This window comes from Tinamus guttatus, unplaced genomic scaffold, assembly GCF_059628265.1.
Source record: "Tinamus guttatus ecotype Peru unplaced genomic scaffold, ASM5962826v1 Tinamus_guttatus_pri_ptg000209l, whole genome shotgun sequence".
In the NCBI taxonomy this organism is placed as follows: domain Eukaryota; kingdom Metazoa; phylum Chordata; class Aves; order Tinamiformes; family Tinamidae; genus Tinamus; species Tinamus guttatus.
In genome coordinates this window covers 1560913-1588884 of record NW_028288743.1, presented here as the reverse complement: position 1 = coordinate 1588884, position 27972 = coordinate 1560913, and the positions used below count along the sequence as shown (strand labels likewise).

At 38.3% G+C, this 27972-nt stretch overlaps 1 protein-coding gene across 1 annotated transcript; it reads left to right on the top strand.

The window, feature by feature from the left end:
- Positions 1–159: 159 nt before the first annotated feature.
- Positions 160–27323, top strand: STAM (signal transducing adaptor molecule). The gene is made up of 14 exons (XM_088524325.1): positions 160–229; positions 10136–10220; positions 15229–15304; positions 15391–15486; positions 15880–16026; positions 16288–16378; positions 18376–18568; positions 19592–19686; positions 20304–20392; positions 21168–21255; positions 24406–24460; positions 24778–24931; positions 25798–25973; positions 26622–27323. Exons 1-14 carry the CDS (start codon positions 190–192, stop codon positions 26863–26865), a joined length of 1629 nt encoding a protein of 542 aa, XP_088380451.1. The 5' UTR covers positions 160–189; the 3' UTR covers positions 26866–27323.
- Positions 27324–27972: the final 649 nt, after the last annotated feature.

Sequence of the window (27972 nt, the reverse complement as noted above, 5' to 3'; positions counted from 1 at the left end):
CGGCGCGGGGCGGGGGCCGCGCGGCTTCCCGGCATGCTGCGCGCCGCGCGCCGGCTCCGCGGCGCTGGCAGGAGCGGCCGCGCGTCCCCGCGCGGGAGGAGGAGCCGCAGCCGCCGCCGCCGCCGGGGGCCTCTCGCACCGCTGCTGCTGCCGCCGCCGCCGGGAGGGGAGCGGGGCCCCGCGGCCGCCATGCCGCTCTTCGCCACCAACCCCTTCGACCAGGATGTGGGTGAGTCCCCACGATGTCCCCCGGGGCCGCCCCGCGCCGCCGCCCCGTGCCGCGGGGCCCCGCAGCCCCCGCTCCGGCGGCCCCGGCCGCCCCCCGCTCTGGCGGCCGGGCCGGGGCGGCGCTGGCGGGCGCGGGGCTCGGGCGGGCCCGCGCGGCGGCTCCGGCCTGCCCGGTGTGAGCGTGGGGCGGCCTGCGCGGAGGCGGCCGCGCTCGGGGCGCGCGCGACAGGCGGAATCGTCACCGCGTTTGGCCTTCGCCGCTTGGGAGCTCGGCCCGCGGCAGAGATTTGTTTTTATCCCCCCTTCCTTCCTCTCCTCCTCCCCCCTCCGCCTTTCCAGGGGAAACAGGACGGGCCGCAAGTGGGTCTTGGCCCGCCTTGGCTGAACCAGATGGTGTCGGAAAACCTGGTTTCTGCTTAACAGCATCGTACCTAATGCACGCGTGTTCAGAGCAAATGTAAAATAACATATAGGCGGGTTTACATTTGTTTTGCCTCTCTGTTCTGGGTTGTGCAATATGGCTGATTTCTCACCTGCGGCTTGTGTCTGTTTCGTTGCAAGAGTGATTGAAAACTTTGTCCGGGGAGCACCTTAACAAAGAGCTGCTCTTCCTCGTATTTGGGTAGAGACCTCTCCTCCCACATCTACAGTAATAACACTGTACGGTTTCTTAGAACAAATTTCATTAGTAGCCTTATAATTTGCTATGTGTTGCCAGCTTTTAACTACAAATGCACAATTCATTTCATTTATATGTATCTTTAGTTTGAAAGTCAGGGCACAGACTGAATTCCTCTAACTCCTCATAGACTCACCAAATAAAAATTGTTTGAAAATGTGTTTCTTTTGAGGGAAGATTCTGCATAAATGAAGACGAAACACAAATTATTTATGTACTTTAGCAGGAATTCTTAATCTTGCATATTAATAAAGTGTCTGTTTTTAACTCATTCTGCTTACAGTTACGGGCTATAAAGCACCCTGCAATCTTTTCTGGTGAAGACTGTATTTTAGTTTATAGCTTTCTTGATGGTAAAGTCAACAATTTCTTATTCTGAAAAGTAATACATATTTATTTTCTAATATTTTTGCTGTCTTTTGGCAGCTGAAAAAGAGGAGGAGATTTCATGACTTACCAGTTTCTGTGAACCATCAGAGAATTGAAATGTTGGTAAAAGGAGAATGATTTAAACTAATAAGGCAGATTGAAAAATGATAGCTGAAAATCTGGCAAATGTTTACTCTTTTTCCCTAAGACCACCCCGGTGGGGAAGCTCAGACTCTTTGAGGAGGTTTAGATGGAGCTGAATGTGGTAGATCATGTCTGTGAGCATTGCAAGCTTTGTGATGAAGGGCAGTAGCACCCAACTTTTGCTTGAATGGAGTATATACTATTTTCAGGCCAGTACTGTAACATTAGCTGCAGTGCTGGTCTAGTTCAGGCACCAGTAGACCTGATGCTTTTCAAAAGTGTTATTCTGCATATTGTACGAGCACAAGTGAATAGCTATTTAGTCCCAAGTTGTTCTTCGAAAGGAAGATAGTGAGCAAATGGACTGATTTTCTCCAAAGAATTAATACAGCCTTCTTCCATTGGCCCCGTTTCTTAGGCGTCCTGGGGGAGATGCATGTGGCTGCAGACTGGTTGGTTGGTGTGGACTTCTTTTCAGGGTCTTTCATCACTTGGCTGACTCGAGCCAAAGAGATAGGAGCATTGAAGTCTCCAGGAAAGAGACCCTGGGTCCTTCTTCCTCATGGCCCTTTGGGATATGCTATTATCTTGATGAACCTCTTGGCAGGCTTTGTAAGATATGTCAGGTGTGGCGTGAGCTCTTGTGTTCTCGGGAAACTTCCAAACGTCATCAGGCAGTGGTGTTGTTTTTCAATTCTTTTTTTTTGTTTTCTCAGAATGAAAGTGGAGTGTTTTGTTTTTGCTCTGTTCAGCAATAAAGTTTCCTTTGAGAATCTAGATTCCTGAAGCAGGAAGGTGGTCTAAAGCTGCTCTTCATCTTGTCACCTGAAGCTGCATGTTGGTGTAGATGATAGTATTTCTACTGTGATAGCTGTGCACTCTCAGTTATACCGTGACAATTACCACTGTGTAGTAGTTGGAAAACTCATTCATTTGGGACCAAATTGTTTTCTGTTATTTTGAGCAACATAAGTGCTGTCAGGTTCAGAAGGACAGATTTCTTGGTCTTTCGGGCCAGTCGTCAGCCTTTACTCAGTCTTGTTGGTGTATGGAAGCTGGTCATCCATGCTACTGACCATTTAGTATCAGTTTTGCACAGAGATTTTGAGGGGGCACACTTCCTCTGTAGATGGCACTGGCAGGAGCGTTGTTAAAGGCTATGGTTAAACTACTAGCATTAACAAATGTTGTTAAGATACCCAGAGATTTGAGATGGTAGAATATTTTCATCTTCAAAGAGTACAATTCTCCAGATGAAGCCAAAGTAATTTCTTGTAATCTGAACCCTTTCTTCCATATTCAGGAATATTTTAATGGAAAAGGATGCTAATCAGGCGTGACATAAGTCTGTGTCAATTTTCCCAACCAAGTTTGGGAACCTTCATTATGGTGTCAGAGTAAATAACATAAAAAAACATCAATTCTGTGTTATTTATTCTGTTTAATGTAAAATCTGCTTCTGCAATATTTTACAACCTTATTCATAAAAGGAATTACTCCTGAGAAATTCAGATTGATATAGTAAGATATTATTGAAATGTGCTTTGAGAACCAAAAGACTGTCTTGATAGTTTAGTTAGTGAGAAGCACTGGGTAGGCTGGGTGAGTTCGTTGATAATGAACGTACTTCAGAATCTCTTCAGCAGTGTCTTTCAGATGCTATCCTAAGAATACCATCTGCATCTCTGGGCTTATGCAGTGCATACTTGACAGTGCTTGCCATCAAAAGTTAGGGTAATGAACTTGGTCTATGTTATGCAGAGAATTGGAAGACTTTTTTTTTTTTTTAACTCCATCCCCTAAGGTTATTGAGTATATTTTTGAAGTTTTAAGAGGCTGTAATAAATACAGATACTGTTAAGAGTAGTCGTAAATTCACAAATAATATTAAGATGTGTAGAAAGTTATCTTTAATTTTAAAAGACCAAGCCTCGTTTTTTAAGTTGATCCATCATTCAGTCATGTCCAGAACATTAATGGAAGTAACTAGTTCTAATGGTTTTCTCCTTAATGCACGGTAATGGATGAGGGCACTTCTTGCATTCACTCAGTGTGCTCAGCTTGTTCTCTCTTGAGCTGCTGTAATGGTTCGAGGCATCACATGAGTGGTAAGAAAGGAGAGATTCGGGTTTGCTATCTACAGTAACTAAGCATGTAGCTTAATTACACAGTAGAATTCTCAACATGGTGTGAGTTACAATAATTTTTCTCTTGTTTTCGTTAAGTGGAGTGGTCATGCATCTTTTCATGCTTAAATTCTTTACGTTTTAAATAATACGGATGGATTAAATATCATCATAGGTAATAAGGATGTTAAGGTACCACAGCATTTAGCCTGATAGATTAGAGTGTAATAAAGTTTGTTAGATATGTTTTGACCAAGCTTCCTAAGTACAGTTTCTCATGATAAATTACTTAAGCTTTTTAAACTGGTTACTCCTTATATTTATTCAAAGCCAATAAGTTACATATCTCTGTGAACTAGGCCTTTGTCTATTTAGCCCAAACTTGTCAAAAGGAGGAAAAATTGTTGCAGAGGAGACTTCAGACCCTGGAGAATTATGGAGAATGCTGTTTGCAAGTTAAATTGCTTCTAGTTGCAAGGCACGATGACTTTCAGGTTTTGGTCCAGCTTGTTGTGAGACTGACACTTTCTTCCCAAGCTGACCTACTGCTTTTCTTAGCACTGTTTTAAGGAGAAGGATATTAACTGTGAGCTAGCAGAGGGACTGAGTAAAGCATCTGTAGGAAAGAAGCTATAGCCACCCTCTTTTGCAGTTATTTATAATGCATATGAAGAAAAGAGTTTATCACTATAGGTACCTTTAGTGCGTATTCTCAATGCAAACAGGCAATGCTGACAGGATACAAATGAGTGAATTCTCTTCTGTGTATATAGTCAGCAATTATTTGTCTTTTAGAAGTATCCCTCTCTGCAAGTGAATCACCAGACTCACCTTCATTTGGGCTCTTTGGAGCAGGTTAGGGCTCCGAAGGTGAGGGAGTTTTGTAGACTCCTCCTTTCTTAGTAATTCTTAGTCCCCTCCCAGGGAGGAGCTGTCATTTTAAGTGCATTCCCTGCTCTCAGCTGTGGCAGTGTGCTTTGTATCACCAGTGTTTGGAAGAATCAAAGCAGTTCTCCAACGTGCTGAGTCTGTTCAAGTTGATAAAAATAACACTGTGTATTTGATGTGGACAGCTTTATGTTTTGCTGATCATCTTTCTTCTGAAATGCCTGTTCTACAGTGGCTTGATATGTGGGTCTCTGCAAATAGGTCCTGGCGTTGTTTGTTCATATTACTTGTCTGGGATCCACCTTGTTTACAGGGTAACAGTCATCATTCTCACATATCCAAAATGTGCTCATCTTCCTGCTCTGTTGAAATATCTGTAGGTGAAAGGTTGTTCCATGGACTTGGTCTAGTTTGCCATAAAGGCCAAAATTATTCTGCCCAACTTGTCTTACTGGTGTTTTCAGCATTTTCTTACCTGATCTTGAGTACCTTTGTCTTACCTTTGTCCTCATGCAGTACAGCTTATTGAGCTGAGTGATGTCTGTCCTGGCCAGTCTGCTCCCTACACTGCATATATATTTACTGCATCTATCTATCTATCTATCTATGTATCTATCTATCTATCTATCTATCTATGTATATATATATATGCAGTCTCCTGAGGGAATGAGTTAAGGTTCCTCCCATCAGCTGGGTCACCTGCTTTGTCACTGCTCAGTCACTGCTTTGCCTCAGACCAGCTGGCCCTCCTTCTGCAAGGGCTCTTCATAAATACTGTAGGTGGGAATGCAGTTAAGCTGAAGTTAGGTAATGGCTTTAACCTCAGTTAGCAATTTGAAAGAAAATTCAAGAAACTATTTGTGTAGGTCACTGCTTGAGATATAAACAGCCTTTATTTACTATTGCTGAGCCTATCTGGATTTCTGACTTCTGGCTACACTGGCATTGCTTGCTAGTGGTTATTTTCAATCTCGCCCTTGTGGAATATGCTTGGACATACTGTTCTGTGCAGTTCCGAGCGTATGAGTGAAATGCTGAGTGGCTAATATGAAAGAGATTTTTTTTCTTTTCCAGAATAGATTAACACATCCAGGATTCTTTTCTTCATTATTTTTGACAGGCAAAAAGAGCAAAATATAATTACCTTAATTCCAGTCATACAAAAAGAAAAACTGATAATCCATTTTGGTTTTCCAGGCCTAATTAAACTATTAAGAGAGGAAACAGTTACCAAAATTCCAAAGTATTGTAAAAATACAAATGTATTTGCACTTTTTTTTCCCAGTACCTGAGAAGACAACCATCTAATTTGGCTCTGCTTTTATTCAGCATTTTCTACTTTTATGCCTGCTAGAACTTTCTAAACTTGACGATAAACTTATTTCAGGAGATAATGTTCCCAGAGAAGGATTTACTTCTTCTGTCCTGAAGTTGTCAGTCGTAGCTGTGTTTCGGCCATAATTGGAAACTTCAGATAGAATCACAATGTAAATATCTAGGAGTTGCCTTGGTTATAGTTTTTGAATAGTGCTCCAAGCCAGAGGAGAAAATAGAACTTAATAGATGCTTCAAGGTTTTTCAAGTTTATATAAACCAGAGGGAAGTGGGGGATTGACAGAAGCGTGAGACTTTACAGCACAAGAAGAGGCTGGCTTACTTGGGTACCCCAAAAGCTCATCGAACTTCATGTTGTGGTTGTTTATCTAGCACACTGAGTGTCAGGAGTGGCTGGGGAATGGTCGTAGTGTGTGTGGTCAGTTTGTTTTCTTTCTCTCCAGTCAGGCAGCGGGTGAAGCTCAGTGCAAGAACCCGTATACTTTCACCAGAACCAAAATGTTAGTAAAGGTAACTCATAGCCAGATCTGTGTGGCCTGGCTGCTGATCATAAGGTATAAGTCCATCTCCCAAGCTTTCATACTGTATCTCAGCAAAATACATAGCATACATAGCATTTATATTCAGGAATATTGTTTTCTCGAGGTGTATGTTATTCAATTTTGTTCAGAGGTTTAGCTTAAAAAATCCAGGCAATGATGATAAAATGTTTGAAAGCTTAGTTTTGTATTCTAGATATTTCTTTTCAAGGAGGTAATGTTCTAGAGTTTCTTGAGAAATTTTGAAGATGCAGACATGCTGTGATTTGTGTCAGAGAAGATGCATTTTTCTCCAGAACATTTAATCCTTTGTTTTATAGATAATAGATAATTTATAATTATGTTCTGTGGTTGAAGCACCATTTCTGACTCATGATTTATAGAGCTGTGAATTGTTGGCCACGGAGTGGCATTGTAGGGAAGTATTACTATATACTTGCTTATGTTATTATTTCATATATTTTCTTAGACATTTCTTTACATATTTGAAAGTCAAAATTCGTGGGCCTTGTTTATGCTGGGAGAAAGAAGCCTTTTGTTGGTGGTAGAGCGCAGGTGGCAAGAGCCCTTTCGGAAGCGGGAGGCCGGGTTCAGGAGCAGGAGCCTCCGTGCCACGTCGCTCCTGCTCCTTTGTGTTCCCAGGAGGCGGATGAGCTTTTCGAGTGCTGCTTTCAGGAGGCCAGCAGCCCTGTCCTTAAAAATCGTTCTAGGGAAGCCCAAAATGCTACTGGATCTTGTATTTGGTAAGTTGAATAAGACTTCGTGATAACAAAGAGGTTGGCGAGGGGTAAACATTGATATTGCTGTGACAGAATAATTTTTGATCACAGAGATGGGAGATGAAGAAACACATCAAATTTAACTTTGGGTATCTTTTGTCTTCTACCCTAAGATTTTTAAGAATGGATTTCTGTTTTTCCACCTCTCTGAGGGTACTTCGGTGCTAAGACAGAGGTTGTTGGTGATTTGCCAGAACTGGTAGGGTGCCAGCTGGTAGGCGGGTTGAGAAAACAGTGAAGGTAGCCAAAACTTTCTGGCTGGGAACATGTGCCTCGTGTTAGAAATGGGGAAGATTCGTGTGTTTTCAGTGGTAACGGTTAGAGTAATTTGACTTGTGTAATATCAAGTCATAATTTTGTCTGTGAAACACTAATGCAGCCTTGGAATTTTCTCAAAGTGTCTCTGTTGCTCGCGATCCCCAAGTGGCGAGAGGCAACAGTAACTCACTAACACTCTGCCAGCGGCATTGGCTGCCTCGAGCCCTCAGTGTGTACTTAAACTTTTACTGTCCTCCGCTGAGATGGAGTACAACTGGAACTCTACAAAATTTGTAGTACAAAAGTTTGTTCTATAGCTAGTTCTTTTATTTCTTTTAATGTAAGGAAAAAAATAGATGTTGGTTTCTAGAGGAAACAGACAGTGCAAAATGGAACTGGGCTTTAGACCGAGTTTTGGTAGCAACTATGCAGTGTTGTTGGTAGCAAAAATATCCTGACTAACAGTAGAGGGAGGCATTGCAAACAAATGCACTTTTCTGTGCAGGATTAAATTTAACTTCTGAGAAGGGATGTAACCATGATAGAAGTCATATAATTTTCTTCATGAATAATTTTGCAGAATATTCTTACAGAGAATCAACATGAAGGTTTGAATTGCCATGGCTAGTATGGATTAGGGATTTCATTAATTCCCAACTTATTTACAGTTTTTACCTGTGCTGTTTAAATTAGCATAGAACTATCAACGCTTTGTTTGCTATCAAACCTTAAGCATGCGTTGTTTTACTTTTTAGTTTGTAAAAGACATTAGCAGTGGCCATACAATTGCTCCTTGGCGATGTGAGGAAAGGAGAGTCATTTGCTGGCACAAGTGAAGAGAGCTGCCCATTAGGGTGAACAGAAAGTCCCCCAAATTTCATCCGCTTTGCATTTCTCCTGTGCCTGGCTGCTAAAGCACAGACGAACAGTGTTTGGGAGCCGTCCCGGGCTGGGGAGAGCAGCGAGCCGAGCCGGAGCTCGCTCCGCCAGCGTTGCTACCCCGGGCTCCCTGCTCCCCAAAGCAGCTCCGATGCCCCCGGCTCCAGGCCGGCTTTGCAGCAGTTCAGCGGCCGCGCTCGGGTCCTGTGAGCGTAGTGGGGTTGCGATTGCTTTAGTGCCCTCCACGTATGACCCATCTTCTGCCCACAGGTGATTTAGAGTTGACTAAGCTCTGGAGTAATGGAGCAACATTCATTGATTTAAGCAAGCTGGAATCTCATGCTTCTGTTTTCTCTTTTAGCTTTTCTAGTTCACTTGCTGATGGGATTCTGCCATTATGGTTTTGCTGTTAATGTTTGCTTGACAGTTGCCGTGTTTCTTTACAAACAAGGCTAAAAATGCAGTGTTTTTGCCAGCTGTTAGTTGCACTAGTCCTAAGCATGATCTGGAACACTACACCAAAAAAAATGCAGTGGTTTGTTGTTTTGTCAGTATTTCTTGGTGCCAGATATTAGCATGGTGTCTACCCAGAGCTTTTGATATTTTTGTTGAATGTGACAGTCCTTTGAAATCAAATAATTTCCATATGCTGCTTTGCTGTTTTTCTTGTATCACATAGCACAACTTGGAAAGGAGTCATCATTCTAGTTGTATAAGGTAGAGTTTAATTTTTTTAATTAAATTTTTCCTTAACAGTACTTTGAGAGCATGCAGCTGTAGAACTTTGCTCTGTCACCTCATAGGGCAGGGAAACTCGCCTATGGAAAATGAGAGCATCAGCACTGGGTTGAGTAATTCCTCATAACTTCTGGCGATCAGATATTTTTCTTTGTCTTTCTCTCTTCTCTGCAATCTATCGAGTGCTAGTGTTGATTATGAATCCCACAATAGACTTTTTTTAGGGAATCTTTGCTTCCCTTGGTAAAACTATCTCAGCAGCCTCTGAGACATTGCCTGAGGCAAGGTACCCTTTTCTGAGGTTCATTTTGTAGATTAAAAGGGGTTGGGGCTCAAGCGGGGATGGGAACCAAAAGCTACCTCTTGTTCTCTCCCTGTGTCTCCCTCTGGTCAGAAAGTGTTGGAAATGGCTTGTGATCCTTCCTGCTCTCCAGCACCAATCCAACCTTGCAGGTTTTCGTGCAGCTGCAGTATAAGGTGCCCTTTAGCACTTGTGTTTTTTACTTCCTATGTGGATCTAGGCTACTCTGGGCAGAATTAGTGAGGGGTCTTGTGTTCTGAGGTGAAATTCCTCTCTTCTCCACCTTCCCTCTATTTCTTCACTCTTCTCCAGGGACTCTTATGTCCTACTCAAGAAATCAGGCAGAAAGAGCCTCACTGGCTTTTGTTGGATTAACTTTAGTTTAGCAGTCTCTATAGCTGAAAAGAGACAAAGGACTATTTCATCCAGGGTAAAGATGAGAATGGAGAAATAAAGGTCAATTTTAGTGATTATTCATGAATTTCTGAGGCCTACTTGTTGACTTTTAACATATATAAAATAATGCAAGACTCGTCAGCTTGTGTCTGAGGATGTGGTAAATGCCATTCCAAATGGGGGAAAAACTCTCTCTTGATAGCTGATGTAATTTTTGTGATATTCAGGGTATATATTTATTAGTGTGTGTGGGGAAAGTATGTTTAATTTTAAATCAATGATAGCAAGTGAACGCTTTGAAATTAAAGGAATTGGGTAGGACAGTTTTAATATATAAATAAGTTAAATACAGGATTTTACTGTGCATTTAGCAGTATGTAGATAACTACTATAACTACTTTGTCAGTTTCATCTTAAGTTCCCTTCTTATATTTTAATTTGTATTTTAATTTACTTATGCTTTTTTTTTTTATCAGAGAAAGCAACCAGTGAGATGAACACTGCAGAGGACTGGGGCCTCATCTTAGATATTTGTGATAAAGTTGGACAGTCACGCACAGGGTAAGTGATTTTAGAGCTTTTCCCCCCAAGCAACTTGAATTTTGTTATTTTAATCTTCATAATGAAGACTTCCTAGATGAGAGGAATGAAAATTTTATCTTGTATAAAGTTTTCCAATTCTTTGTCAGTTCACTTATGGTAGAGTGAATTTACTATCCATACAAGGAAAACGTAAGGACTTACCCTATATTTCCCTGTATTTTCCAGTTCTTCCTTTGGAGATATTAAGTGATCTGTTAACATTTTTCATGTTCTTGCACTGGGGAGCACAGAACTGGACAAAACTGGCTGTGCTTTTTCACACACTGCTCCCTGGGGCCCGCTCGTCCTTTTTTGTGCGGCTGTTTCCTGGGCAGCTGCCCCCAGGCAGTGCGGCGCGGTTCTCCCAGGCACAGGGTCGTGCACTGGCTTGTGTTGGACTCTGTGAGGCTCCGGTCAGCCTCGTTCCCTGGTGCATCTCGGAGGGAGCTGCACGGGCTGGAGAGCCGCCAGCCCTGCCCTCCAGCATCTTGGCTGCTCCTCCCCACGTGGTGTCATCAGCAAACACATGCAAAGCCTGTTGAGATCCTTGTGAGGACGCACGTTTGGCAGCAGTGACCCTTGAGGGGCTGCTCTAACTACTGTCCACCATCTGGACCTTGAACCGCTGTTCACAGCTCTGAGCCCAGCAGTCCAAACAACTTTCTGCTTGCTTTGTCAGCCCGTATCTCACCGGTTTGGCAATAAGGATGGGAGACTGTGTCTGCAGGCTTGTTAAAGTCGTACAGCCCTCCGCTTGTTCAGACTACCAGCCACTTCATCACAGAAAGCAATGAGGCTGCACGGTTCTTCCTGTTTTGACAAGCTTTTCTCTGACGTAAGGGCTTTGATAACTGGACATTTTGAAAATCCGATGTGAAAGGAAACATATCTTAATACTGACTCTACTCTCAATGCTTCTTTTATTGAATCCTGATTGAACTCGAACTCTCTCATAGGCCTTATGCGTGGCCTCATTTTTTGGACTTGAAAAGTCAAAGTATAATTTGAATTGGCAAATAATACAGTTTAAAGACTCTAAATATATTGAAATGTTTAGTGTTATTTTCAAGTTTGGAAATATGTATGCATCTTCCCCAAGCAATCTGTGTGACTGTACTTTTAAGAAACGTCTTCAGAGAGATATGCCAATTGCTGCTGTCTAGTGAAAGACTCCTCTAAGAAGGACATGGATTGTTTTTAAGGCTGCAGGAAACAATGTGGCTGGTAACGCCAGGTAACAAATTTCCACCTGGGATTTTTGTTCCAAAGGGCAGGTCAGCAAATAATCTTATTTCTTGAGATTAGAGATCATCTCCAGAGGAGTATTTCTGAATAGCATGGCATATTGGGATGTCTGTGCCTTTGTGTAAACTTCTAATTAAGATAAAACCAAGAAGTTGTCACACCAGTCTCTGTATTAAAAAAAAAAAAAAAAAAAAAAGGGGGGGGGCGCATACAAAAAAGTATCTCTGCTCCTTTATCTGTTAATACTGAGCCATAGGCAGGGTTTAGCCTAACAGTGATTTATCCTGAGGAGTGCTTGAATGTATCTAGTTACAGGACACTGCTCCTAGGGAGTACAAGTGAAACCAGAAATCTCTGGAAGCATAGCTAAATTTCTCTGGGATAGTTGTTTTTTTTTGTTACATTTCTTTCTCGTATAAAAGTGTGTGCTTTTTCCCCCCTCCACTTCCCCCCCGCCACATTACTTTAACCTTTGTAGTACTTAGTCTGCCTGTAGTAGCACGCTACCAGCTGACTCTTCATTTAAAATAAAATTCTGCTAAGACTTGATGATAATGTGTTTTGTTGTTGTTGTTATCTTTGTTTTTTATTATCTTTGCTATGTCAAATTATACAGGAAGGCAAAACAAATAGAAATTTCCTGTTAAGAATTTTAACACTTAAAATCCCCAGCAACACAGATCCCTGCAGCAGGAATTCTACTGTTCTCTACTGGGATATGCTTTAATCTTTTTCCCAATTCTGATCCCATGCAGGCTCTGCCTCTTTTTTGATTCTTGACACAGGTTTATATTATATAATCTCTGATCTATGGATTTGCTTTTGTACCAGTCTAAATTATGATGTGTATCTGTGGCATTTCAAATGTAGATAGTTGTATGCCTAAAGCCACAGAAAACTAGAAGGACTATTTTCTTTATTACAACAGAAAATGCAGTTTGTTGCTGCATAGTGTTGATATCGTACCTTGTCTCGTCTTGGTCTCTCAGCACCCCTGATGATACAGGGGTATCATCAGAAGCCTATTCAGTTACAAAGAGGGTTTTACGATTTTTCCTAGGATTTTTTTTTCTTTTTTAACATTGACATACCTTGGCAATATGGACTCACCAATTGCTACATATTTAATTGTTCTTTCCTTAATTCTATCAGCAAAAATACTGTCTTTCAGTAAGTGAGAATTCCGCTTAATCAGTTTTTTTTTTTTTTTTTAACTACTGTACAGTGATCTCAGATTTGTTGTGAGACTTTTTTTTTAATTTCTGGATTTATTCTCATACGTAATACAACTGTGCAGTTGCATAGGATAACTGAGCTTTTTTGCGTGCCGTTTTTGGGAACATAGGTAATATTTAAAAGCAAGCTGGCCTTTTCAACTCAAACTTGATTAAAACAGAACATGAAGTTTTACCATTAAAAGTAATATCCTTTTCTGCTCTTGTGCTTCATTCTTCAAAATTTATTTGCTACAAAAGCTTTGATAATCTTTCACTATCTGATAATCACTGATTATCTGACTATGGGAAAGGTATAGACACTGCACAGTGTCTAAGTGAAAGTGCTTATACAACTGGCTCTGTAGTTCATGAATTCCTAATGAAAAGACCTTAAGAAACAAAGCAAAGCATCATTCAGGAATGGTTTCTCTGTTATCAGTGTGTCTGTATCAGTGTTTGCCTGCTCATACAAGAGAGGTCAGTCTTCCAAACTACCTTTTTTTTTGTTTGCTTGTTTTTCCCCCACTAAAGTAGCCAAGTATAAATAGCATTTTATGTAGCTTTAGCTATGTATATTTGACAGAACAACCATTAATCTCTGACTAGTTGTTTCTAACAGTAGGGAGGGAAATTGAGTCACCGGTGTACTTTTCATCCCCATAGTCATTTATCTCTAACAATAAAATACATTTCCAAAATTGCAAAATATTTTGTGCAAAGTAGTATTTCAGATTCCAGTTATGGGTTTTTTTTCTTTGTTGAACACCTATAACAAAATTCTTAATCTTAATCGAATGCATTATTTTTAATTTATAAAACACAAACTGAAATTTATGTTTCTGGATATGTGATTATGTAATACTGTTACTTCTATCTTACCTTGTCCTATTTTCTCCTTACTGCTTTGTATTCCTGATTGCTGTGTTGCCTGTGAAACTTGGATTACGAAACTACTGAACCAGAACCATGGCCTAGTATCTGTACAGTGTGCTCTGGAGAACTGTTTAATACATTTCTAGAATAAATAGAATTGTGCTCACCTGGAGTTCATGCCTTTCTTTCGATTTTTGAATACTGCTTCTCATAATGTATAGACTAAATTGTGTAATGAGTTAATTTGAAGCAAAATAGCATTTCAGTTGTGTCCAGAATAAAGTTTCTTAGTCTATGCAGCTAAGCATTGATCAGCCTGATGTTTGATATAGATGTAACGAAAAGTTTTATTTTTAAATGTTTGAACATGTTGAAACATTTAATAGATGTGGTCACTGAGTGTTAAAAATGTATATTTGTCCATTAATCTGGAGCCTCTGTGAATTACTGAATTGTTTTACCTTTTGAAATTTGTTCTTTACACACACAGAAGATCTCATGGTTTGAGGCTTTCATGTTACTTTATATTTTTCAAATAAGATTTCAGATTTCACTTTGTTTTATTAACATAATAAGAGAGATTAAATTAATGGTCCTGTTCCTGGACTGTTGCTTTTTCACCCTGCAGCCTACCTTTATAAATACTGACTTAATATTAATAATCATACTCTTTTTGTGCCTGCCCTCATAAGGCATAAATAGGCTTACTCACTAGTTAAGAATAATTGCTTTTTAACCATTAACAGGTTTATCATGTAAACATATGAAGAGTCTTAGATAACGAAGAGATAAAGATCTTGTAACCTTCATATCTATTTTGGACTGTTAATGAATACCAAGTTTGATTTATCTATTGATCAGCATAAGGAAAATAATCAGTTATATGAAGGTATACACTGAGTAATATGTAGTCTTGCTATGTGGCAGCATTTCTATAATTAGTACTACTAAATATGAGGTGGGCATTTCTGTAAAACAGAGACACTGCCAAATATAGTATAGCCAAGCAGTGGTGTAATGTATACCTAAGTTTCATGTTAGTTCTTGGATATCAGTGCAATAGAAAACTAATTTTGTGTGTGTGTGTGGAAGGGGAGGGTTACTGTATATATTCCAGAAATATGGAAATCTCTTAGCTTAAATTCAGATTTCGTTTTTTCTCTCTTAATTTTTCCTCCCCTGGAATCAGAGAAATGTTACATTTTCGTAGTAGGTAATTTAGATGTGTTTTATGAAAATTAAATGAAAGGAGACAAATTTGATATAGCAAAAAAGGATTTTCTTTAAAACTAGACTATAAGTTTTGATATGTGATTATATTAAAATACATTTTTGTCAAGGTTTCTCTGGTGTGAATCTGTTTCTAAAAAATAAGAAGGAAGTCTCTAGTTGGAGGTGCATGACAACAGAGAATTATCAAAAATAGATGTAGTTTACTGAGATCTTCAGATAATGACGAAAATTAACAATTCTATACATAAAAATAGCTAGACCTGTTCTTTTAATTGCAACATTATATAAAAGCTATTTAATAATTTGCTAACTTTATTTGGGAGAATATGCTGTCTACCATTAGCCTTTTTGTGCATTGAAATCTGTGTGATAGGAGTTATTCATCATGTCATTTTCACACTTTGTCTTGTGTTTCTTAGGCCCAAGGACTGTCTTCGTTCTATTATGAAGAGAGTGAACCATAAAGATCCCCATGTCGCTATGCAGGCATTAACAGTAGGTGACTTTTTATTATATTCCTTTTCCTCTCTGTAAAGCTACATTGCAAAAAGCTTCCTGAGTTCTAATCTCTTTGTTTTTAGCTTCTAGGAGCATGTGTGTCAAACTGTGGTAAAATCTTTCATTTAGAAGTCTGTTCGAGAGATTTTGCTAGTGAAGTAAGCAACGTGTTGAATAAGGTGATGTATTGCATTGGCTTGTGCTTCTCAAAGTTAGGGAGTTGGGGTAGTCTGGAATAGAGTGGGACCTAGTTCTGGGAGACTGAAAATTTTGGGGTGGGAGGGATGAAGTTACTGGATAAAAAAAATCCTTATGGCCACTTCAGACTATAATTATTTATATTTTTGATTTGCTTCAGGGAAGAGTATGTACAGATTCATTTTAATGTTAGGTAAAAACAATTAAACACTAAATGCTAGTATGTAATTAAATGTAGACAATACATGTAACTCTCATGTTTTGCTCTTTTTTGAATGATGTTCATACTCTCCTGTGAAAGTGAGGGATTAAGAACCATTAAGGAATTAAGAACAGATTGCTAAATTATTTAACTAGTTTCTCCTTTTCTCCAGGGTCATCCAAAAGTCTGTGAAAAGCTGAAAGCTCTCATGGTGGAATGGACAGATGAATTCAAGAATGACCCACAGCTTAGTTTAATATCTGCTATGATAAAAAATCTTAAGGAGCAAGGAGTTACTTTTCCAGCTATTGGTTCACAGGTATAATAAAGCTTGTGGTTGTTGTTCACAACCGCATATAAAATGAATCACAAACTCATTTTATCCATAGTTTTGTATTTTAGTTTAATTCTACAATGCATTTAGCAAAAAAAAAAAAAAAATCCCTATCTTAAAAGTGTTCCTTTGAAAGATGAAATACTCTGGTTTACTTTTGATTTTTATATCTTCCATGAATATGTTACATGGATGTAATACAGTTTTTTCTTTAAATACACTTTAACATCTTATGCTTTTGACTAGGCTGCTGAACAGGCAAAAGCAAGCCCAGCCCTAGTTGCTAAAGATCCTGGCACAGTAGCTAATAAAAAGGAAGAGGAGGATTTAGCTAAAGGTGAGTGCATTTACTTGCTGACCTAATCAATTTAATGATGAATATCAAAGCAGGCACAAATGTTTTGCCTCCTTCCTTGCTGTGAATGACATACTTTTCAGTTGTGGTTATAATTGCTGTTCCCTTCCTTCTGTTCAATTCTTGGAGAGTTAGAAATCAAAATTATCCTATAGATAAGACAAAGTTGAATAGTTCTGGATTGCTTCTTTTTCTTCATCTTGGCAAACTGAGTAACACTATAGGAGTCTGATAAATTTCGTTTTAAGAACTTACTCCATTATGTGAATGTTTGCAAGTTCTGCATTTGCATTTTTCCCTCTTCCTGAAGCCAGTAAAATGCACTTGTTTGGAGCTCGAACATTTGATGGAAGCAGAAAATGTTTGTAGCATAAGTGGTATGCACAATTGTTTTCACTATTTTAGATACACTTTGCATTTTATTTCTTTGAATAAGACTTTCTTTATATGTAACAATATTAAGCCTTTGGTTGCTCTAACCTTTGGTTGCCTGTTCAACATCTCAGTGTGGCCCCACAAAACAGGTATGGAACGTAAGGTTACTTTTGATTTATTGTTGTACAAAAGCATATGTCATTTACCAGTCCTACGCCGGATATGTGCAAAGAATTATTCTGAAACTCAGGTGTGGTTCTGAGATCTAGTTAGTTACTACTTTTTGGGGGTCAAACCTTTCAGCAACAAAAGGCATAGTATGTTAGCCTCTGTATGCAAAACAAGACTTGAGCTTAAAGCTGTAACAAGGGCTGTTCACTTGAGCACATGTAACTAATCAACCTGACAAGGTGTAAATAAATTATTCATAGCATAGATAAAGAATTTGGTTGAAGGATGTCTGCGGTTCATAGAATCCTTAAGGTTGGAAGGGACCTCTAGAGGTCATCTAGTCCAACCCCCCTGCACACGCAGGGTCACCTAGAGCACGTGGCACAGGACTGCGTCCAAGCGGGTTTGGAAGATCTCCAGAGAAGGAGACTCCACAGCCTCTCTGGGCAGCCTGTTCCAGTGCTCTGTCACCCTCACTGTTAAGAATTTTTTCCTTAAGTTCCTGTTTCTCATCTTTGATAGATAAATTCTTTGGAATGTTATTGCATAATAAAACTTTTATTTATTTTAATCCCGATGAGCCCATCTGTATATGTTATTAATAGCTCTTTCAACAGTAGAGTCACCAAAGTCTGTCTTCCTATGGATGCAAGTTTCAAGGTTGAAATTTCTGTGTGAGTTCTTCATGGTTTTCTTGTCTATCCCTTGTTTTTCCATCCCTGACTTTGTCCCCTTTTCAATGGTCTTTAATGATCATTTGTTTCACACACTCAGAGGAGCTTAATCTGATTGACACCTTTATTTAATTATTTGTTCCCCTCTATGAAATTTAAAACAACAGCAGCAAGAGGCGCCTTTTTATTCAGGGAGGGATAGGGAGAAAAAAGAATCGACAGAGAGACAAACAAAAGTATATGGCTCTGGCTTCTTTAGGAGTCTGGGCTAAAAACTCCTGATCTGATAGAGAAACACTGTGAAACAGCTGTAGCGCTTCATGATTTCAAGCAGACTAATACAAGTTGAGTATCATTTATATGATAGTGAGATTTTAAATATTGCGTGTTGGTCCAAGATGCTAATAATAATAAAAATAAATAAATAAGCACAAAAAAGACCACAAAAGCCTCCACATTCACAGTTTATTCAGAGGGAAAATCCCTCTGTGATTTCAATGAATTATCTCATTTTTGCTTAAGAACTACTCACTCATCCGAATCCTGTCCGTGTTGAAAACCTCAATAGATATTTTGTTCACATCCGTAGGTGTTTAATAGTTTAAAAATCTTTTATGTTTTACAGAGTCATTTATAAGGTAAAAGAAAATGGTTATGAAGCAACAAAAATGGAATTTTACTGGAATTTTCTATACAATTAAATTTTGAAATAATTCACTTATATTTAGAACTTTAATGTGGATAAATTTTGTTTTGTAGCTATTGAACTGTCACTAAAAGAACAAAGGCAACAGCAAGCATCGCTTTCCACTTTGTATCCGAGCACCTCAAGCCTTTTAACAAATCACAAACATGAGGGCCGAAAGGTTCGTGCTATCTATGATTTCGAGGCTGCTGAGGACAATGAATTAACGTTTAAAGCTGGAGAACTTATAACTATACTTGATGACAGGTAACTTGTATAGGTTGCGTACTAGAAACATATCTTAAGGCTTGCATTGTGTGTTCAAAGTTTTAGAATGTTAAATCATCAACGCTTGATTTTTATTTAGTTTGGAGTTTTCACACTCATGCTCTGGTGTTCTTATTATGCTTTTCAAGGGTGTGGGTTTTTTTGAGATTCTATCCAAACTCTTTAATTCATAACTTAGGCATTTTTAAGGAGATGAAAAGATTTCTAAATTCTCTAGTCCCGTTAACAGTTTTATGTGTAAACTGTGCTAGTGCTTCGTGCTTTCACAGATTACAACTCTGTAATTGCAGTCTGCTTTGCTTAGGTATGATTGGTAGTGATGGATGCCAATAGCAATACTATTATGAGCAAATCTGTTTTTAAGTACTGAAGTATACTCTAGAGTTTTAATGCAGTGAGTTTTTGTTTTGTTTTGTTTTGTTTTGTTTTTTTGTTTGTTTTTTTTTTTCTTTAAAATGAGTTTTTGCTCCTGTGGCTGTCTTGGCAAAAAATCCTTTTAATTGTACAATCATAGTCAGAAATAGGTGCCCTTTCCAGAATGGCAGATTTGTTTTGCCATAAAAGCATTTTGTGAAAAACAAGTGCATGCTTGAACTTCGTATACTTAACGCTTCAAGTTCTCCTTAGGCAAATTCAACTTTGACCCGAGCTGTACTTAAGGCTTCCTCTCTGCTTCCTCATGAACTTATTTGGTATGATCTTACAAAGTGCATTCAAATCCACTTGTTCTGAAACAACCATAATCCTGCAGAATGAGAAGCTCAACTCATGTATTTGTAATACTCAGCTGCATGGATTGCTAGGAATACCACAGCAGGATAGATGTGGGGCTCTTTCTGCAGCCTGATTCAAAGAAGATGCAGAAACCTTCCCATAGTCAACCTCAGAATGATCTTCTCTATGGGGAAAAGGGAAAATATCTCATACAGTGTAACTATTAGGAAAAAATGTCCTGTTTGCATGAGTTTTAAAATGTGTATATATTTTTGTTTTAATTTTTAGTGATCCAAATTGGTGGAAAGGTGAAACTCATCAGGGTATAGGATTGTTTCCATCTAATTTTGTAACAGCTGATCTTTCTGCTGAGCCAGAAATGAGTGAGTAGTGTTGTTTATATATGTTAGGCCTTGCCATGATTCAAAGGATATTTCTGTAGTGATACAGTCCTTTTTTCCCCTATTTTTTGTACTTCAGAATTTGGTTGCAAATTAATCTGATACTTAAAGTTGAACTACAGTGCCCTTGCTGTGCTCTCACAAACAGTCATTTATGTTGCATCAAAACTACCCATGCTGTCATCTGATGAAAAACATGCTTTACTCTTTACTGATGGCTGCCCTCTTTCTCAGTAGCTTCCTTGAAACTCATTTGACAGTCCCATTGGCAGCCACATAAATTCTGTAGGCAACAGCAATATTTTTTTTTTCAAATTCTCTCTTCACCTGGTTTGTAATCCATGTTTTTTTTCCCCTGTGTGCTTTGGCCCCATTTTTTTTCCTTTCACTAGAAGCTTTTTTTTTTTTTTTTTTTTTTATGGGTAATGTCCTTAAAATTTTCAGCAACCCATATGTTCTGTTGTGAAAAGCAACATTTTTAAGGCAATGTAGAAAATTGTTTGTGGAAATTGCATGAATAAATAGAGTTTTTTTTTCCTTCAGATTTCAACAAAATATTAATTTATATTAATTGTTTTGTAAATCTTTTTATATTTTAGTGAAAGCTGAAAAGAAAACGGTGCAGTTCAGTGATGAAGTTCAAGTAGAGACCATAGAACCTGAGCCTGAACCAGTTTATATTGATGAAGTAAGTATGATGCTCACTTTTCTCAGCTGGTATGTAAACAAATGTTATTTACATAACAAAGCAAGTGTTATTTAACCCTTCCAGCCTGTACCTCAAAAGCATTTTGAATTATCAAGTGATCATAAGAAGAGAAAGATTAGGAAAAGTACGTTTAAAATATATTTTTAATATATCTACTGCCTTATTTGCTTGTGTGTCATGCCAGTCCTGGAAATTTTTGACACTGAATTTGGAAACTGCATTCAATTTAGGGCCCTACTCCAGAATTAAACAGCTCTGCATCTTCAGACTAAAAGGAGATTGTCAAGTGGTGCGTTTGTTTTCAAGTTTGCCTTAAATGTGTCAAAGTAACTCAGAAGGGAACATCTTGAGTGCTGTTTTAGTTATTTCCTGTATCACCAGTGGTCTTTTTCCTTCATATTCTGTAAATACATTTGTGCTAATCCCACTAGGTGGTAGTATTGCATATGTAATAAGCAGAATGAAAAATAGATACTGGTCAGAAAAAGGACTTATAGAATTAAAAAAGCTGTATTACACACACTACTCATACTAATAATTGTTTTTATCATTGGGCTTCTCCTTGTACAATCTTACTTTCAGGTAAATACAGATCACATGTTATTTTACCAGAAGTATTTTGGGTAGTTTCTAGATCCTGAGATAGCCAAGTGGCGTTGTGAAAACCGCTTTAATGTACTATCCTGAAAGTATTAATTCTTCTTCTCCCCCACTGACACATACATGCACATCAATTACACCATTTGTTTTTTAGGATAAAATGGACCAACTCTTGCAGATGTTGCAAAGTGCAGATCCATCTGATGACCAGCCAGACCTCCCAGAATTGCTTCATCTTGAGGGTAAGATCATCTCATGCTTCTTGTTTTTCTTTTTAGCAGTCACCAACACCAAACCAAATTTGAACTAGACTGAAATTAGTTCCTCTTTCTACAGGGACCACAATCATACCTGAGGAAAGGGCCTTAGCTTTAATTGTCATTTTACTTCCTGTTTTCCACCATCCAGGAGACCAAAATGCAGAATGTTACAAGTAAAACTCTCCCTCTCTTGAGGAAATTGTAGCAATATCTTTTCTTCTCAACATCCAGGAATACTTAATCTTACATTCATGCTTTTTTTTTTTTTTTTTTTTTTTTTCCTTCGTAAAATACCCAAGCATGGATTGGGAAGAGAGCCTAAGGGAGACTCAAAAGGTAGCAGAAATATTACTGTGGTTTAGAATAGACCCGTGAGTGTCCCAAGTGTTTTCCACTTACATACATATTTCTGTAAGATTCTAGCATTAAGTATTACCCTGATAGAATACTGCAGATATTTTAGACTGTCTAAATAATTTTGAGTCTTAAGGTCCTTCTCTTCAAAGAGGCATCATAAACCATCATATCCAGATAGAGCTGAAGGGGACTCTCTTAGGAAGGAAAGGAAGGTAAAACGACATCTCCATTACCAGATGGAAGACTATATAGCCTTTTTTGCACCATCCTACATAGCTTAAATGGGTAATTCAGGTGTGACCAGAGTTTGTTAGGAAAATGGCAGATTCTTGATCTATCTAGAAGTTCAGTTAAAAAAAGTGTGTGGGATAAGTGAGGAGCTGATTGTTATGGTCAGTTTGGTCCACTTAGCTGCATTAGAGCCCATTATTATCTTGTTTCTGCTACCTGTTTAGAGGCTCTCCTGTTCACTGATTTTATAAGGTAACAATGTATGCCCAAGGCTTCCTTGGAGCGTAGTTATCCTTTCGAGCATTTGTAGTTACGTTCACGTTGGGAACAAGTTTTTTAAAATTGGATGCAGTTCTTTTGTTTTAAGAATATGGTTCTGCATTCTGCACATAGATTTTTCCAGCTGTGAAGAAAATAAGCTGCTTTGGTTCCTGTTGGGTGCTTAACTTTGTCAGAACCTACCATGATTTGTGTGATATCTTTGATGTGTTTGGGGATTCTTTTGCATTGTGGTTCATTTTGGACTATGAAACAGCAAAGGAGTGATGTCCCCACATGATTTAGGATTGGAACAACTGAAACTGAAGACACAGCAGTGGCATTTGAGGAAACTCTTCTACCAGCCTGAATAGGCTTTTGAAACTGGAAAAATATCTTGCTGCTATAGTAATTCTTTTCTGGGCTCACTGTATGACCACAGCTTCAACTATTGCTGTGGAAATCTTTCAAACTAATAATTCATATGCTGAATATCTGTTGTGGAAGGAACCCTCTCTCCCCACCACTCCCCCTCTCTCCACTACCCCCTCCCCCTCAAAAAAGTAACAAAAGGAGAGAGAGAGGGGAGGAAAAAAAAAAAAAACACCCCACGTAAGGTACATAAGTTTCATTGCCAGTAGTAACTGCCAGGCAAGACTACTGAACCCCTGGAGGGGAATATTCATGTTTCATTTTTTTATTCAAGCAAACTTTTCCTTCTTTGGTATATCTGGTGACTGTGGAAAGGAATAAAACCAATCTGCAACAAAAAGACTACAAGCTATTTCTAATTCTGTTGCATTTTTTTAATCTTCATTATGGAGGGGAGGAGTATAGTTGGGGGAAGGGAGGTATTTTTAGACCCACATACCCACACACCCCTTGATGCCTACCAGAGATTTTCTTTCTTAGGAATTTTATCATGAATATTTACTTGCTGAAGTCCTCTGGGGTGCCTTGAAAGCTGATACAGCAGAACAGAGTCTGCAGCGAGAGCTGAAGTGCTTTGAAGGCTGTTGTAGTCGTAAGCCCCAGGCTTTCCCATGCAGATGCCATCTGTAATTGAAGATTTACTGTTTGTGGGCAAGGATTTTTTTCAGTCTGTGTCCTCAGTAAGTTCTTTGCTCTGCCCTTGACTTGCAGGCAGTCCTACGTGTTTGAGGGCTCCCCTATGAAGTGAGGGTCTCTTTGCTGTCCTCTTCAGTGGGTGCTTTCTAAGGGCTTGAGTTGCTGGTTTGTAATCTGTCAGTTCTCTGCATAGACCATGGGAACCTCTGCGTTCCGTGCAGCATTCTCCCATGTATTGGCTCTGTGAGCAACAGCAGAGCCCTTTTAAGGATAGTGTACAGGCATCTAAGAAGGCCTTGTCATGGCTTTTGACACACTTAGTGTTAAGCATAAAGACATAGAATTTACAACAGGTTTCGTATCTTTCTGCAGTACTTCTACCAATATGCTTCTGCTCCAAATTTCAGAGAAGTAGATGGATGCCTCTCCTCACCCAAAGGCTAACACATCAGTGGTACTTTTTCAGCCATCATGGCCCTGAGGTTTTCAGGACCTTCTGTGTCTCTAAGTCTGGAGATCTGAGACTGAGATAGAAGCTCAAAAACTGGTTAGAATGGATTTGGGTTATCTTTGGTGCATGGGTCTGGTTTTCTCCTGTTTAAATGCAGCATGGCTGTCATTAATCCCATGTTGCACGGGATTAATCAGATTAGTAAATAGTTTATTACTGGGATAAGTGGTAATTTTTGTGTTCTGGAATAGAATTGGAGTCTCTGGTGTCAACTTCCTTAACTTCCTTGCCCACTTATTTTGGATCATCTTTTACACCTGGCAGAATCAGTCTTTCTTTTAGCTGATTGTGGCTCACTTGGCAGTTACAAGAGTCTTCAGCACTTGTGTTGCAAGTTGGGTGTTCCACCTGGAGATTTTATGCAAAATAAATTTGCTATGCTATTTAGTTCCTTCTTGACTTTTCTATGCCACAGCTATCTGAACTGAAGTTGCTTCATGCTCCCTGTGTTTTGGATATGATTTATTATTTATTTATTTTTAACAAGGATTCCTCACCTCTGCACAATTACTGAAAATTTCATATTTTCCATAATGTAGCATCTGTTACTGTAATTGTTTCTGGCATACAGATTTATGTTTAAAACTTTTGATTAATGTCTAAACATTGCTAGTTAACTCTTTTTTTTTTCTGTTTTCTAACATGAAGTATGAAATTGCTTTGAAATTTTTATTACTCTGGTGTATTTTAATATTCTTCTTTTCTAGCAATGTGCCACCAGATGGGACCTCTCATAGATGAAAAGTTGGAAGATATAGACAGGTAAAAAGCACACACACGTTTTCACTCCTTTTCAGAAACAATACTGTTGCTACTTACAGTACCTGTCGTCATTTTTGTGAATGACAAAGTAGGTGTAATTATTAGCAGCTTCTCATTTGGGAACAAGTCTGAAGAGCTTCTTATCACATAATATTCTGTAGTGTTTCACTATTTTGGATTATGGCGCTTGTCAAGCATCACTTTACAGGCTGGAAGAGTATTTTGCTTATCACACCTCGTGGTAGGTCTTCTGTATAGTCTGTTCTGTGTTGAATTTGGCTAAAATGTAAAGTAAGTTGTATAATATGTATTTTTAGGAAACATTCAGAACTTTCAGAGCTCAATGTTAAAGCAATGGAGGCCCTTTCTTTGTATAACAAGTTGATGAATGAAGACCCAATGTACTCCATGTATGCAAAACTACAAAACCAACAGTATTACATGCAGTCATCTGGCGTTTCTGGCTCTCAGGTAAGTATGTAACCTTTAATAGGCATGGATATTACAATTAGTATATATTAGTATATAGCTTATAAATTAGCAGCAATATACAGTTCTTTACCAGAGGTAACTTTTTTGAACAAACAAGTGATTCTTACAGTAATCACTAAAGCAAATGTATGCAAATTTTGTAAGAAGCTCCGAGTTCTGTTATCTGTGGCATACTGATTGTAAGTAGTGATTTTTTTGTTTGTTTCAGAGCCTCTTCTCTCTACCCTCCAGAGTTAAAAATCTCTTTTTATGGTCTTGGTTTTAACCTAGTATTAAGGTATTATCTTGCTCCCCTTAAAATAGACTTCAGTGAAACTTTCTCTTAAATATTTGTATATAAACAAAATAAAATGTTCTTCAGTTGCAAGCTTTGGAAATCCTTCCTTTTTCAGGTTCTAGCAAATTTTAGTTACGTTCTATTGACTTGAGGTTGATCAAGGAAGAAGCATATACTGTGTTTTTTGTGACATGCAAAATATCCAATGAAAAAGTTAAAGCTGATCAAGCCTTTGCACTGTTGGTCAAAGAAAATAAAGAACAAAAGGAGTTTAAATTTATGTATGCCTTCCTCACCCTAAAATCACCTCTTTTTTAGTTTTGTTTTTTCAAAATGTCAACAGAGAGCATTTAGTTTTTAAACTACTGAAGTTACAAATTACAATTCTCTTATGCCAGTTTTTGGATGTGATCTAATACTTTTTTTCATACTACTACACTACACAGAAGACAATCGGGTGCTTTCCTATAATAAAAGGCTTTATAGACTGTTTAAAAGTTCCAAAGTCAGATATTAAATATCAGTACTATCTCTTTTATTTTTTATGTTCCAATATTTAATTTTCTAGGTTTATCCAGGGCAGCCTCAAAGCAATGCATATTTGGTGGCAGGGAGTGCACAGATGGGACATATTCAAGGTTATAATCTTCCTCCTGAACAACTCCCTTCTCTCAGCCAAGGCACAGTTACTCCATCTGCTAGCTCGGGACTGCCTGGTCAGCCTGCCCAAGCATCCTATACCAAGTAATTCTGCATTTTTTTTCTTTTAAGTTTTCAATTATTTTAAACAATGGATTACAGATAATATTTAAAGGAGAAATATATAAGTTTAATGTTAGACACAGTGTGAAAATAATTCAATGCGGTTATTTCCAGTGTGCGTTTTATTGATATTGTGTATTTGATTTAAAACAAAACAAACCATACAAGACTTGACAGCCTTTGAACATGTTTGTTTGCATAAGAAAAAGTATAACTGATTTGTGTATGTTTAATGATCAAGGGTATCTGCTGCTTGGGGTGGTGTTGTGTAACCTTTGAAATAGCGAGTATTGTAGTGTACTTCTGTTTCAAGTAGCTTACTCTGGTAGAATGAGGAAGAATTATGTTCATTTTGAGAAAGAAGTAAATGGATGATGAATATTTAATAAAGCTTATATAGCTTTCCCCTTTCAAAGGAGCTGCAGATGGCTTTCTGTATGATCTAGTTCAAAATCCAAGCAAGTTTCTTAAATGGGAAATATGCTTGAGTCTTTTTGTGCATATATGTGTGGAGAGAGAGAGAAGAGAGAATGTAACTGAAGAAGCAAAACAATGCATGCCAATGTTGCTGTTGTTAAGTTGTTCCTTAATTTAATCTTGAATTATTTTTCTTTTTTTTTTTCTTTTCAGTGCAATGGTTGGCTCTGTTGCTGCAAGTACATATTCTAGCCAGGCTCCGGTGTATAGCCCACCACCTGCTTCTGTGGATGTTGCTGCCTATCAGAATGCTGGAACTAATATGCCCCAGGTGCCCAACTATAACTTAGCATCTACCCCTGTGCCACAGGCCACAGGCAGTCAACAAGCACCTCCACAACAACAGCCACCACCACAGCAGCCACCACATAGTTACTCCCAGAAGGCTCTACTATAGGACCCAGGACTTCTCATACCTGATCTTCTTATAACCTCTGCTAAATGCAGTTGGTAATGTTATGAGTTTCTTCCTTTAATCTCCTAAACTTTGTTTATCCTCAGCTTAATAAGAATCTATCTTGGTGAACAAGTTCAATTTGCACTGACTTTTTAGGATTTTTTTTTTTAATTTTGCAGAGGAACGGATATATTTAGGACATTTAATTCCTTTTAAAATGCCTAAAAATTGGTACAAGATTATTTATGTCTGGTAAAATTGGCTAGTCTGTGAAAACTCAACACTTGCAAACTGTTGTGACATATATGTTATGTACATATAGTGTTTGATTGCAATAGTGACAGTTTCGTATAGCTATGGTGATCATGTGAATATATTTAACACAATGTTAAAAGAATAATTTACACTATTTTATTTTAATCAAGAACTGACAACTGTGTTTCATAGTTTTATCTAGTTTTATGACAGATGTGATGTCTTTTTGCAATACAGGACAAGTAATTCTGCATATCATGGTTACACGTACAAGCTAAGGTCTATATATAAATTTCCAAACTTACCTGAGTCTAGGTTTCATTACTTTTGAAATGAACACAGTGTATCATGACTATTAGCTGACTTTATCTACCAAAGTAAACTAGTTAAGTTTTAAAGTCGTCTGGGACAATAACAGCAAAATATGATTCTGCTTCACATATTACTAATAATTTAAAACTATTATTCAGAGGCTGCTAAACATATCATGGGACCATATAACAGACCAGGATCTTACATTCTATCATCAAAAGCATGTAATTTATTTTTTTCCGTGTTGGCTTTTTATAATGAGAATTGGAGTTGTATTCTATGTGTGCTGGTAGAGATTACACCAAAGACAGAAATTGAGTTGGAAGAGAAACGCTGGAGATTTAAACTGGAACACACAGCATGAATAACACTATTCAAGTCTTCTTATTTAAAACATGGAGAATTATGGACAAGTTAAATTGCTTTGCTGAACAAATCTTCAGGGCTTTATTTTATCTCTCGTGGCCTTGTTTAGCAATTTGTTCTGTGTTTACTGTTCTTACACAAAACACTTCTGCCTTAAACATCTGTTAATTTTTG